Source organism: Chlorocebus sabaeus, chromosome 7 (genome assembly GCF_047675955.1).
Source record: "Chlorocebus sabaeus isolate Y175 chromosome 7, mChlSab1.0.hap1, whole genome shotgun sequence".
In the NCBI taxonomy this organism is placed as follows: domain Eukaryota; kingdom Metazoa; phylum Chordata; class Mammalia; order Primates; family Cercopithecidae; genus Chlorocebus; species Chlorocebus sabaeus.
This window is the reverse complement of record NC_132910.1, coordinates 54,205,825-54,218,285: the sequence shown is the minus strand read 5'-3', so window position 1 is coordinate 54,218,285 and position 12,461 is coordinate 54,205,825. Positions and strand designations below refer to the sequence as shown.

General features: G+C 39.4%; 1 protein-coding gene across 2 annotated transcripts in view; it reads left to right on the top strand.

The window, feature by feature from the left end:
• The window catches only part of MANBA (mannosidase beta), a 134,686-nt gene that overhangs the window by 86,971 nt on the left and 35,254 nt on the right, over positions 1 to 12,461 (top strand). For both annotated transcript variants that reach the window (XM_007999408.3, XM_073017520.1), the window contains exons 9-10: positions 7,331 to 7,448; positions 9,326 to 9,412. In XM_007999408.3, the coding sequence (XP_007997599.3) occupies positions 7,331 to 7,448; positions 9,326 to 9,412 (205 nt within the window). The remainder of the gene's footprint in view (positions 1 to 7,330; positions 7,449 to 9,325; positions 9,413 to 12,461) is intronic.

Below are 12,461 nucleotides of genomic sequence, written 5' to 3'. Positions count from 1 at the left end.
CCTTTTAACTATCTGTCTGTCTGTATATATATCCCATAACGTCATGTCATATACCTTAAATATGCACAATACAATTTATTTAAAAACAAAATATAATCTTAAAAGTTCTAGATCTAGGAAAAAAATTAAAAATGTTTTTCTAAGACTGAAGAAATAGAACTTTGGAAGAAAATAATATTTCCTAATTGGATCTGTAAACTTACATCTTTTATTTATTTATTTATTTATTTATTTATTTATTTATTATACTTTAAGTTCTAGGGTACATGTGCACAACGTGCAGGTTTGTTACATATGTATACATGTGCCATGTTGGTGTGCTAAACCCATTAACTCGTCATTTACATTAGGTATATCTCCTAATGCTGTCCCTCCTCCCTCCCCCCACCCCACGACAGTCCCCAGTGTGTGATGTTCCCCTTCCTGTGTCCAAGTGTTCTCATTGTTCAATTCCCAACTATGAGTGAGAACATGTGGTGTTTGGTTTTCTTATCTTGCAATACTTTGCTGAGAATGATGGTTTCCAGCTGCATCCATGTCCCTACAAAAGAAATGAACTCATTCTTTTTTATGGCTGCAGAGTATTCCATGGTGTATATGTGCCACATTTTCTTAATCCAGTCTGTCATTGATGGACATTTGAATTGGTTCCAAGTCTTTGCTATTGTGAATAGTGCCGCAGTAAACATACATGTGCACGTGTCTTTACAGCAGCATGATTTATAATCCTTTGGGTATATACCCAGTAATGGGATGACTGGGTCAAATGGTATTTCTAGTTCTAGATCCTTGAGGAATCGCCACACTGTCTTCCACAATGGTTGAACTAGTTTACAGTCCCACCAACAGTGTAAAAGTGTTCCTATTTCTCCACATCCTCTCCAGTACCTGTTGTTTCCTGACTTCTTAATGATTGCCATTCTAACTGGTGTGAGATGGTATCTCATTGTGGTTTTGATTTGCATTTCTCTGATGACGAGTGATGATGAGCATTTTTTCATGTGTCTGTTGGCTGCATAAATGTCTTCTTTTGAGATGTGTCTGTTAATATCCTCTGCCCACTTTTTGATGGGGTTGTTTTTTTCATGTAAATTTGATTGAGTTCTTTATAGGTTCTGGATATTAGCCCTTTGTCAGATGAGTAGATTGCAAAAATTTTCTCCCATTCTGTAGGTTGCCTGTTGACTCTGATGGTAGTTTCTTTTGCTGTGCAGAAGCTCTTTAGTTTAATGAGATCCCATTTGTCAATTTTGGCTTTTGTTGTCATTGCTTTTGGTGTTTTAGACACGAAGTCCTTGCCCATGCCTGTGTCCAGAATGGTATTGCTTAGATTTTCTTCTAGGGTTTTTATGGTTTTAGGTCTAACATTTAAGTCCTTAATCCATCTTGAATTAATTTTCTTATAAGGTATAAGGAAAGGATCCAGTTTCAGCTTTCTACATATGGCTAGCCAGTTTTCCCAGCACTATTTATTAAATAGGGAATCCTTTCCCCATTTCTTATTTTTGTCAAAGATCAGATGGTTGTAGATGTGTGGTATTATTACTGAGGGCTCTGTTCTGTTTCATTGGTTTATATTTCTGTTTTGGTACCAGTACCATGCTGTTTTGGTTACTGTAGCCTTGTAGTATAGTTTGAAGTCAGGTAGCATGATGCCTCCAGCTTTGTTCTTTTTGCTTAGGATTTTCTTCGCAATGCGGGCTCTTTTTTGATTCCATATGAACTTTAAAGTAGGTTTTTCCAATTCTGTGAAGAAAGTCATTGGTACCTTAATGGGGATGGCATTGAGTCTATAAATTACCTTGGGCAGTATGGCCATTTTCACGACATTGATTCTTCCTATCCATGAGCATGGTATGTTCTTCCATTTGTTTGTGTCCTCTTTTATTTTGTTGAGCAGTGGTTTGTAGTTCTCCTTGAAGAGGTCCTTTACATCCCTTGTAAGTTGGATTCCTAGGTATTTTATTCTCTTTGAAGCAATTTTGAATGGGAGTTCACTCATAATTTGGCTCTCTGTTATTTGCATATAAGAATGCTTGTGATTTTTGCACATTGATTTTGTATCCTGAGACTTTGATAAAGTTGCTTATCAGCTTAAGGAGATTTTGGGCTGAGACAATGCGGTTTTCAAAATATACAATCATGTCATCTGCAAACAAGGACAATATGACTTCCTCTTTTCCTGATTGAATACCCTTTATTTCTTTCTCCTGCCTGATTGCCCTGGCCAGAACTTCCAACACTATGTTGAATAAGAGTGGTGAGAGAGGGCATCCCTGTCTTGTGCCAGTTTTCAAAGGGAATGCTTCCAGTTTTTGCCCATTCTGTATGATATTGGCTGTGGGTTTGTCATAAATAGCTCTTATTATTTTGAGATACGTTCCATCAATACCGAATTTATTGAGAGTTTTTAGCATGAAGGGCTATTGAATTTTGTCAAAGGCCTTTCTGTATCTATTGAGATAATCATGTGGCTTTTGTCTTTGGTTCTGTTTATATGTTGGATTACGTTTATTGATTTGCGTATGTTGAACCAGCCTTGCATCTCAGGGATGAAGCCCATTTAATCATGCTGGATGAGTGTTTTTATGTGCTGCTGAATTCGGTTTGCCAGTATTTTATTGAGGATTTTTGCATCAATGTTCATCAGGGATATTGGTCTAAAATTCTCTTTTTTTGGTTGTGTCTCTGCCAGGCTTTGGTATCAGGATGATGTGGCCTCATAAAATGAGTTAAGGAGGATTCCCTCTTTTTCTATTGATTGGAATAGTTTCAGAAGGAATGGTACCAGCTCCTCCTTGTACCTCTGGTAGAATTCGGCTGTGAGTCCGTCTGGTCCTGGACTTTTTTTGGTTGGTAGGCTATTAATTATTGCCTCAATTTCAGAGCCTGTTATTGATCTATTCAGGGATTCAACTTCTTTCTGGTTTAGTCTTGGGAGAGTGTGTGTGTCCAGTAATTTATCCATTTCTTCTAGGTTTTCTAGTTTATTTGCATAGAGGTGTTTACAGTATTCTCTGATGGTAGTTTGTATTTCTGTGGGGTCGGTGGTGATATCCCCTTTATCATTTTTTATTGTGTCTATTTGATTCTTCTCTCTTTTCTTCTTTATTAGTCTTGCTAGTGGTCTATGAATTTTGTTGATCTTTTCAAAAAACCAACTCCTGGATTCCTTGATTTTTTGGAGGGTTTTTTGTGTCTCTATCTCCTTCAGTTCTGCTCTGATCTGGTTATTTCTTGCCTTCTGCTAGCTTTTGAAATTGTTTGCTCTTGCTTCTCTAGTTCGTTTAATTGTGATGTTAGGGTGTCAATTTTAGATCTTTCCTGCTTTCTCTTGTGGGCATTTAGTGCTATAAATTTCCCTCTACACACTGCTTTAAATGTGTCCCAGAGATTCTGGTATGTTGTATCTTTGTTCTCATTGGTTTTAAAGAACATCTTTATTTCTGCCTTCATTTGATTATGTACCCAGTAGTCATTCAGGAGCAGGTTGTTCAGTTTCCATGTAGTTGAGTGATTTTGATTGAGTTTCTTAATCCTGAGTTCTAGTTTGATTGCACTGTGGTCTGAGAGACAGTTTGTTATAATTTCTGTTCTTGTACATTTGCTGAAGAGTGCTTTACTTCCAACTATGTGGTAAAGTTTGGAATAAGTACGATGTGGTGCTGAGAAGAATGTATATTCTATTGATTTGGGGTGAAGAGTTCTGCAGATGTCTATTAGGTCTGCTTGGTGCGGAGCTGAGTTCAATTCCTGGATATCCTTGTGAACTTTCTGTCTCGTTGATCTGTCTAATGTTGACAGTGGAGTGTTAAAGTCTCCCATTATTATTGTGTGGGAGTCTAAGTCTCTTTGTAAGTCTCTAAGGACTTGCTTTTTGAATCTGGGTGCTCCTGTATTGGGTGCATATATATTTAGGATAGTTAGCTCTTCTTGTTGAATTGATCCCTTTACCATTATGTAATAGCCTTCTTTGTCTCTTTTGGTATTTGTTGGTTAAAAGTCTGTTTTATCAGAGACTAGGATTGCAACCTGTGCTCTTTCTTATTTTCCATATGCTTGGTAGATCTTCCTCCATCCGTTTATTTTGAGCCTATGTGTGTCTGCACATAAGATGAGTCTCCTGGATACAGCTCTCTGATGGGTCTTGACTCTATCCAGTTTACCAGTCTGTGTCTTTTAATTGGAGCATTTTGCCCATTTACACTTAAGGTTAGTATTGTTATGTGTGATTTGATCCTGTGATTATGATGTTAGCTGGTTATTTTGCTTTTTAGTTGATGCAGTTTCTTCCTAGCATCGATGGTCTTTACATTTTGGCATGTTTTTGCAATGGCTGGTATCAGTTGTTCCTTTCCATGTTTAGTGCTTCCTTCAGGAGCTCTTGTAGGGCAGGCCTAGTGGTGACAGTATCTCTCAGCATTTGCTTGTCTGTAAAGGATTTTATTTCTCCTTCACTTATGAAGCTTAATTTGGCTAGATATGAAATTCTGGGTTGAAAATTATTTTCTTTAAGAATGTTGAATATTGGTCCCCACTCTCTTCTGGCTTGTAGAGTTTCTGCCGATAAATCTGCCGTTAGTCTGATAGGCTTCCCTTTTTTGGGTAACCCGAGCTTTCTGTCTGGCTGCCCTTAACATTTTTTCCTTCATTTCAACTTTGGTGAATCTAACAATTGTGTGTCTTGGAGTTGCTCTTCTGGAGGAGTATCTTTGTGGCATTCTCTGTATTTCCTGAATTTGAATGTTGGCCTGCCTTGCTAGGTCGGGCCTAGGCAAAAAAAAAGTTCTCCTGGATAATACCCCGCAGAGTGTTTTCCAACTGGATTCCATTCTGCCCGTCACTTTCAGGTACACCAATCAGACGTAGATTTCGTCTTTTCACATAGTCCCATATTTCTTGGAGACTTTGTTCATTTCTTTTTACTCTTTTTCCTCCAAACTTCTCATCTCGCTTCATTCCATTCATTTGTCTTCAATCACTGATACCCTTTCTTCCAGTCAATCAAATCGATTACTGAAGCTTGTGCATTTGTCATGTAGTTCTTGTGCCACGGTTTTCAGCTCCATCAGGTCATTTAGGGACTTCTCTACATTGGTTATTCTAGTTAGCCATTCATCTAATCTTTTTTCAAGGTTTTTAGTTTCTTTGCGATGGGTTCAGACGTCCTCCTTTAGCTCGGAGAAGTTAGATCGTCTGAAGCCTTCTTCTCTCAGTACTTGTCAAAGTCATTCTCCGTCCAGCTTTGTTCCATTCCTGGCAAGGAGCTGCGTTCCTTTGGAGGAGGAGAGGCGCTCTGATTTTTAGAATTTTCAGCTTTTCTGCTCTTTTTTTTCTCCTATCTTTGTGGTTTTATCTACTTTTGGTCTTTGATGACATACAGATGGGGTTTTGGTGTGGATGTCCTTTCTGTTTGTTAGTTTTTCTTCTAACAGTCAGGACCCTCAGCTGCAGGTCTGTTGGAGTTTGCTTGAAGTCCTCTCCAGACCCTGTTTGCCTGGGTATCAGCAGCGGAGGCTGCAGAAGAGTGAATACTGCTGAACAGCAAATATTGCTGCCTGATTGTTCCTCTGGAAGATTCGTCTCAGAGGGGTACCCGGCTTTGTGAGGTGTCAGTCTGCCCCTACTGGGAAGTGCCTCCCGGTTAGGCTCCTCGGGGGTCAGGGACCCACTTGAGGAGGTACTCTGTTCTCAGATCTCAAACTCCTTGCTGGGAGAACCACTGTTCTCTTCAAAGCTGTCAGACAGGGATATTTAAATCTGCAGAGATTTCTCCTGCCTTTTGTTTGGCTATGCCCTGTCCCCAGAGGTGGAGTCTACAGAGGCAGGCAGGCCTCATTGAGCTGCGGTGGGCTCCACCAGTTTGAGCTTCCTGGCCCCTTTGTTTACCTACTCAAGCCTCAGCAATGGTGAGTGCCCCTCCCCCAGCCTTGCTGCCACCTTGCAGTTCGATCTCAGACTGCTGTATTAGCAATGAGGGAGGCCCCGTGGGTGTGGGACCCTCTGAGCCAGGCACAGGGTATAATCTCCTGGTGTGCCATTCGCTAAGACCCTTGGAAAAGTGCAGTATTAGGGTGGGAGTGACCTGATTTTCCAGGTACTGTCTGTTATGGTTTCCCTTGGCTAGGAAAGGGAATTCCCTTACCCCTTGTGCTTCCCGCTGCCCAGGTGAGGTGATGCCTCGCCCTCCTTCAGCTCTCGCTCGGTGGGCTGCACCCACGGTCCTACACCCACTGTTCAACACGCCCCAGTGAGATGAACCCGGTACCTCAGTTGGAAATGCAGAAATCACCCGTCTTCTGTGTGGCTCACGCTGGGAGCTGTAGCCTGGAGCTGTTCCTATTCGGCCATCTTGGAACCACTTTTACCTAAACTTACATCTCTGTGATGCTGAAAATAAACTTTATGAAATGAAAATAAACACGTTTAAGTTTATTATCTAAATTAAACAACATTTTAGCATATTTACAAATGTAGAAATGTGCACTGTAGTATATTATTTGATGTTTAGAATGTAAGTGTGATCAATAACTAAAACCTGATTTTTTCCAAAAGTTGTAGTAATTTCCTTTTATTTTAAAATGTGTATATTATTTTAGATTTCATAAGAAAATGAAATTCTTCTCCAGACACAGCCACGGGATAATTGGCTCTATCTTTTCCTTTTCAAATGCTCCTCTCCCCTCCCAGCTGGGGCTGGGTTGGCTGTGGTCCTTCAGCCCGGCTGGTCCAATTGGTAAGCCTGCCGTGGTGCCTGTGCTGAGCCCTCAGTGCTCTGGGTCTCCCATCCTGTTATTTGGCTTGAGCAGTGTTGTGGGGATGGAGGGAAGGCACATGCTCTCAAGCTGCCTGTAAGTTTCTAGATTTTCCTGAGGGTAATGTGAATAGGAATTGGAAAAAGTATAAAGAAAATTTACTAGAGAAAGAAATACTGGGCTGGAGGAATTGTATAAAAGGAAATACAGGTGCTAGGCACTAATACTCAAGTCTTGATTTTGTTTATAGTGTGGAGGATTTGTATAAAATTAGTGCATACTTTCCAAGGCTTACAACTTTGTTTTTTATGGGAATAAATATAAAACATAAATTTAATTTTAAAAAGAGTATAATAAAATAAATAGGTAAAATTTAATAGGTAAAGATATCACCCATCGGTTTTCTGTTTGTTTATGTGGTTATTTAATGTGTATATAATTTTATCTTACTTTCTTTAATTTACATTATAACCAAACCATCATGATTTTAGAGTATGTTTTTCGAACAGAGATTAGAAATGTGTTTATCTGTTTTTTTTCCAAGTTATGATTTGTTTATAAAATGTCTTCTACAGGTTACGGCTCCTTTTACAGTCTGTTGTGGATGCTAACATGAATACTCTTCGGGTTTGGGGAGGAGGAATTTATGAGCAGGATGAATTCTATGAACTCTGTGATGAACTAGGAATAATGGTGAGAAGTTAACAGCATTTTATGTATTGATAAGTTACTCTATCCTCAGTTTGATTGCCAATGTTCTGAATGATGCAATTGCCCCTGTCTCAGAGCCAGATACTCCATTTGGGGCTATAGGAATAAATGGCATCTTGTAAACCCAGAGCCACAGGTGATTGCAACTACCGTAATTATTTATTTTTAAATGATAGATATCCTGTAAATTATTTATATCCCAGTATACATATACCTACTTTTGAAATAATTTTCTTTGTGATATTTAAGTATGCATAGAAAATAAAAGAAAATATTTAAAACACTTAAAGGAGATCTGACAAAACCTAAAGAGAAGAAAAATAATGAAATTAAGTAAAGGTGTGTTTCATATTGTTTTTCTAAATTTTTTCTAATTTTTTATTTTTAATTTGTTTTGGGACAGAGTCTCACTCTATTGCCCAAGCTGGAGTGCAGTGGTGCAATCTCAACTCACTGCGCCTTTCCCTACCCCGGGTTCAAGCAATTCTCCTACCTCAGCCTCCGTAGCAGATTACAGGCGTGTGCTAAATTTTGTATTTTTAGTAAATCAGCATCCAGCTAATTTTTGTATTTTTAGTAGAGATGGGGTTTCACCGTGTTGGCCAGGCTGGCCTTGAACTGCTGACCTCAGGTGATCCACCTGCCTCGGCCTCTCAAAGTGCTGAGATTATAGGCACGAGCCGCTGTACCTGGCCCTAATGTTGTTATTAAGTACTTTTAACATGTTTTGCAATTGTGAGGATAAAGCAAAGAAAATATATTCTGTTAGTTCTATTATTAGTGTTCTAAAATATAAGGAATGCCACAGAAGACAAGGAATTATACTAATATTGATAATGCTGATGGTCATTGTGACAATGACATTATTATATAATATTCACTGAGTGCCAGGACAGGCATTGTTCTAAGTGCTCTACGTATTTTATCTTCATGCGCATTCAGTGAGGTAGTTACTATTCTCTATCCTCATTTACAAATAAAGAAACTGACACATGAAGAGGTTAAATATTTTACCTAAACTCTAACAGCCTGTTTATGGTGGAATCCAATTCCAACTCAGACAGGCTGCTTTGGGGCTATGACTTTTTTTTTTTTTGAGATGGAGTCTGGCTCTATTGCTTAGGCTGGAATGCAGTGGTGCAATCTTGGTTCACTGCAGCCTTCACCTCCCGGGTTCAAGTAATTCTCCTGCCCCAGCCTCCCAAGTAGCTGGGATTATAGATATGTGCCACCATGCCCGGCTAATTTTTGTATTTCTAGTAGAGACAAGGTTTCACCATTTTGGCCAGGCTGGTCTCGAACTCCTGACCTCAGGTGATCCGCCCCTGCTCAGCCTCCCAAAGTGCTGGGATTATAGGTGTGAGCCACTGCTCCCAGCAGGGGCTGTGTTCTTAACCATTGCATTACACGGCCTCCTTAGTAAGGGACTTATGTAGTTTCATTACTAAAGTGTGCATATAGTAATCCTTTTGTCTATGAAAAGCTAATTCCTTTATAAATGAAGTATGATTCTTAACAGTCTGGTGCATCTCTTAATACCAAATGCCTGGTGAAAATTGGAATGAATTAGAACATTTTTTTCTTTTTCAAATTCTTCTGTCTTCCCTTTCTTTTATACCTGCCTAGGATTTTCTCTTCTCAGGTTTCTGCACACTTTTGTGCAGTTCTGGGAAGTCTCAACGTCTTTGATACCTTTCCTGGGTGCCTTTATACATAATGGTGCCCCAATGATCACACTCATCAGGCTAACTGAATTTTTCATTTGTGTGAAAGGTAATGCCCAGAGCTCAGAATGAAGACTTTCTTCTGTGTAATAAAACTTATGGAAGTGTTGCATTCCCTTTTATTTGATTTGCTAGGTATGGCAGGATTTTATGTTTGCCTGTGCCCTTTATCCAACTGATCAGAGCTTCCTGGATTCAGTGAGAGCAGAAGTTGCGTACCAGGTATGTTATTACCCTTCCAAGAAGAAATAAAACACATAATACGTTTTAGTATTGCCTTTTGTTAAATCTTGCTTCATTTTGCTTTTTGTTCTCTACTACATTCCATGAAATATTATACAGCCAGGTAATTGACATCCTAGGTGATTCTACCCAGTGTTGTGGCTTTACCATCATCTATTGGCTGATGACTCCTAGATTTATCCCCAGTCCTGATTTCTCTGCTGAATTCCTCTCTCTTATATCCAACTGCCTACCTGGTGCCTCTGCTTGGAGGTTTAACAGGCATCTGAAGTGTAACATGTACAAACTAAACTCATATTGCTCCCCGACAATCTTGCTTCTTCTGAAGTTTTCTCCATCTCAGCAAACAGCAACACCGCTGTTTGAATTGCTCAGGAGAAAAGTTTAAATCGGTCGTCGATTCCTTGATTTATTTTGGATTCTACATATTGACATTTATATTTTATTCACAGATACATAAATGCAAGGAAATGATTATATGCTTTCTCCGTCTACTGAAAAGACCTAGAAATAATGGACAATGTTGTAATGTTGAATATTCTTATATTGAAGTAATCTTTCCTGTTAAGAGAAAAGCTTCTTAGAGAAATGGCTGACTCCAGGTCTGGCACAGGAAATATATTAGATAATCCTGGATATCTTCTTTTTACAAATGGCAATGGTGTTAATGTAATATTATCAACTGATAGTTTTAGCCACAGATCTGAGGTTTATGAGCTGTGTGCTGAATATACTTATTTTTGCAACAAGGTCTGTTTAGGGGATGATCATGCTTTGAAACACAGATTGCATTATATTTCCTCTCCCCTAAATATTAAGGGCATGGCATGGGTTTCCATGTGGAATCAGAGTGGGATGCTTGTCAATACAAGAAAATTCTGAATCATGATGTACTCCCAAAATACAGTTTAGGAACCAACTTGTGAGTATATCATATGCTAGTAAAATACTACTGAAACATTGGACTGATTCATTAGCATCCATTACAAATGATCACTGCACCAAGAGATCACCCCTACTTTGTAAAGAGTTTACAAGACTGTGGACACATGTTGAGTTTTTATAGTGCTCTGCAACATGTTAAAGAAGGAAACAAATCAGTTTTCTCGGTAACCTCAGGTGAAGCTACACTGTGGATAATTATTTTTTTTTTTTTTTTTTTTGAGACGGAGTCTTGCTCTGTCACCCAGGCTGGAGTGCTGTGGCCGGATCTCAGCTCACTGCAAGCTCCGCCTCCCGGGTTCCCGCCATTCTCCTGCCTCAGCCTCCGGAGTAGCTGGGACTACAGGTGCCCGCCACCTCGCCCGGCTAGTTTTTTTGTATTTTTTAGTAGAGACGGGGTTTCACTGTGTTAGCCAGGATGGTCTCGATCTCCTGACCTCATGATCCACCCATCTCGGCCTCCCAAAGTGCTGGGATTACAGGCTTGAGCCACCGCGCCCAGCCTGTGGATAATTATTGACTCTGATTTCAATTTCACATTTCCAACTGTCTGCCAGATTTTTTGCAATGTTGATATACAAAGAACAAATCTTTTGATATTTCTTCTTGAATGGTGAGTCTGCCACCGCAGGGAGGTCACTTTACCTCTTGAGCTTCAATTTCTGTATCTATAACTCTAGTATGATGTCACTCCTCGTGAAACTGTTTCAAAGATTAAATAGGATAATACATGTAAGGCATGCAGTACAAAAGAAATAACAAGTAATACCAGCTGTCCCACTAACTTAGCATGTCTTCAGAGTACATCTACTATCTTTTACCCAATGCACTCTTTCAAGATTTTTCTTTTTAGCAGGAAATATGAAAGTCATTGATACTTTCTTCTTCCTCACCTCCCACATCCATCTGGTTTTAAAATTGAGACAATTTTTTGATACCAATGTTACTTGTATTTGTATTTACTTTCTTATCCCCATACTTACTACTCTAGTTCAAATCTTATTTTTCCCTGTCCTCAAACATTGCATTTGCTTTCTGATTGGACTCCCTAGCACTGGTCTTTTTCAATATGTGCATACTCAACAGAGCTGCCAAAGTCATCTTCCACTGACACATTTTAAGTCATACCACATTCCTGCTCAGAACCTTGATCCTGGAATATCTCAACATGCAGATAACAAGGAAGCTATCGAAGTTATGTCAAAAGGATTTTTGAGAGACTCTGAGCAACCGAAAGGTGGACAATTTGAGATTCAATAAGGATAAGGACGTCAATGAATTGAATCCATCAAGTGTGTTAAAATCTAGAGTTCATAACATAGTGTCTACAGATGTATATTTTGTGAAAAACCATACAGAAATGCAAGGAAGAGATTTCTATAACACTATAAAACTCGAGATAGTGATTACTTTTGGAAGGAGGAAGGGGCTGTGATTAGGAAGAGGCACATGGATGGCTTCTGGCGTGGCTGCACTGGGTGGTGGCTACAAGAGTGATTGCGTTATAATAATTCACCATATCATAATTTGTTTTCTGTAACTGTGTTTCATTTTAAAATAAAAGGTTTGAAAAGTACAATCAAACGCCTTCCCTTGCCAACAGCTCCCCTGAGGTGGCTTCTTGCCCTCTGGGTAAGGTATAAGATCCTCTTGTGCGGGACCCCATCCAGCTGGTGTCTGCTCCTGTTCAGGAACCATCTCCGTCTTGCTGTCTATGTCCTGGAACATCTTCCCCGTTCACTGCCCCTGTGGGCCACCTCCTTTGTTCTCCTTTGGCCCCTCTTACCTTAAGCGTGGGAAAAACCTTTTGCCTTTTGAGACACACATCACACTTTGAATTACTTGTTCAAGGATTTGTCACCTCTGCAAGACTCATCTCCCTGAGTCCTAGGGCTCATTCCCCTCTGCGTCCCCACTCTGTGGATTATTTACGAAGTGGATAGATGAGTGGATGAATGAATAACTTTAAACATATTAATTATAGTTACACAGGTTGCAAACATTTCAATTTTATTTTTAGTTTTCTTTCATATAAATAATTAAAATAAAACATCTATGTATCTTCAGTTCTTTGATGCATTATTAA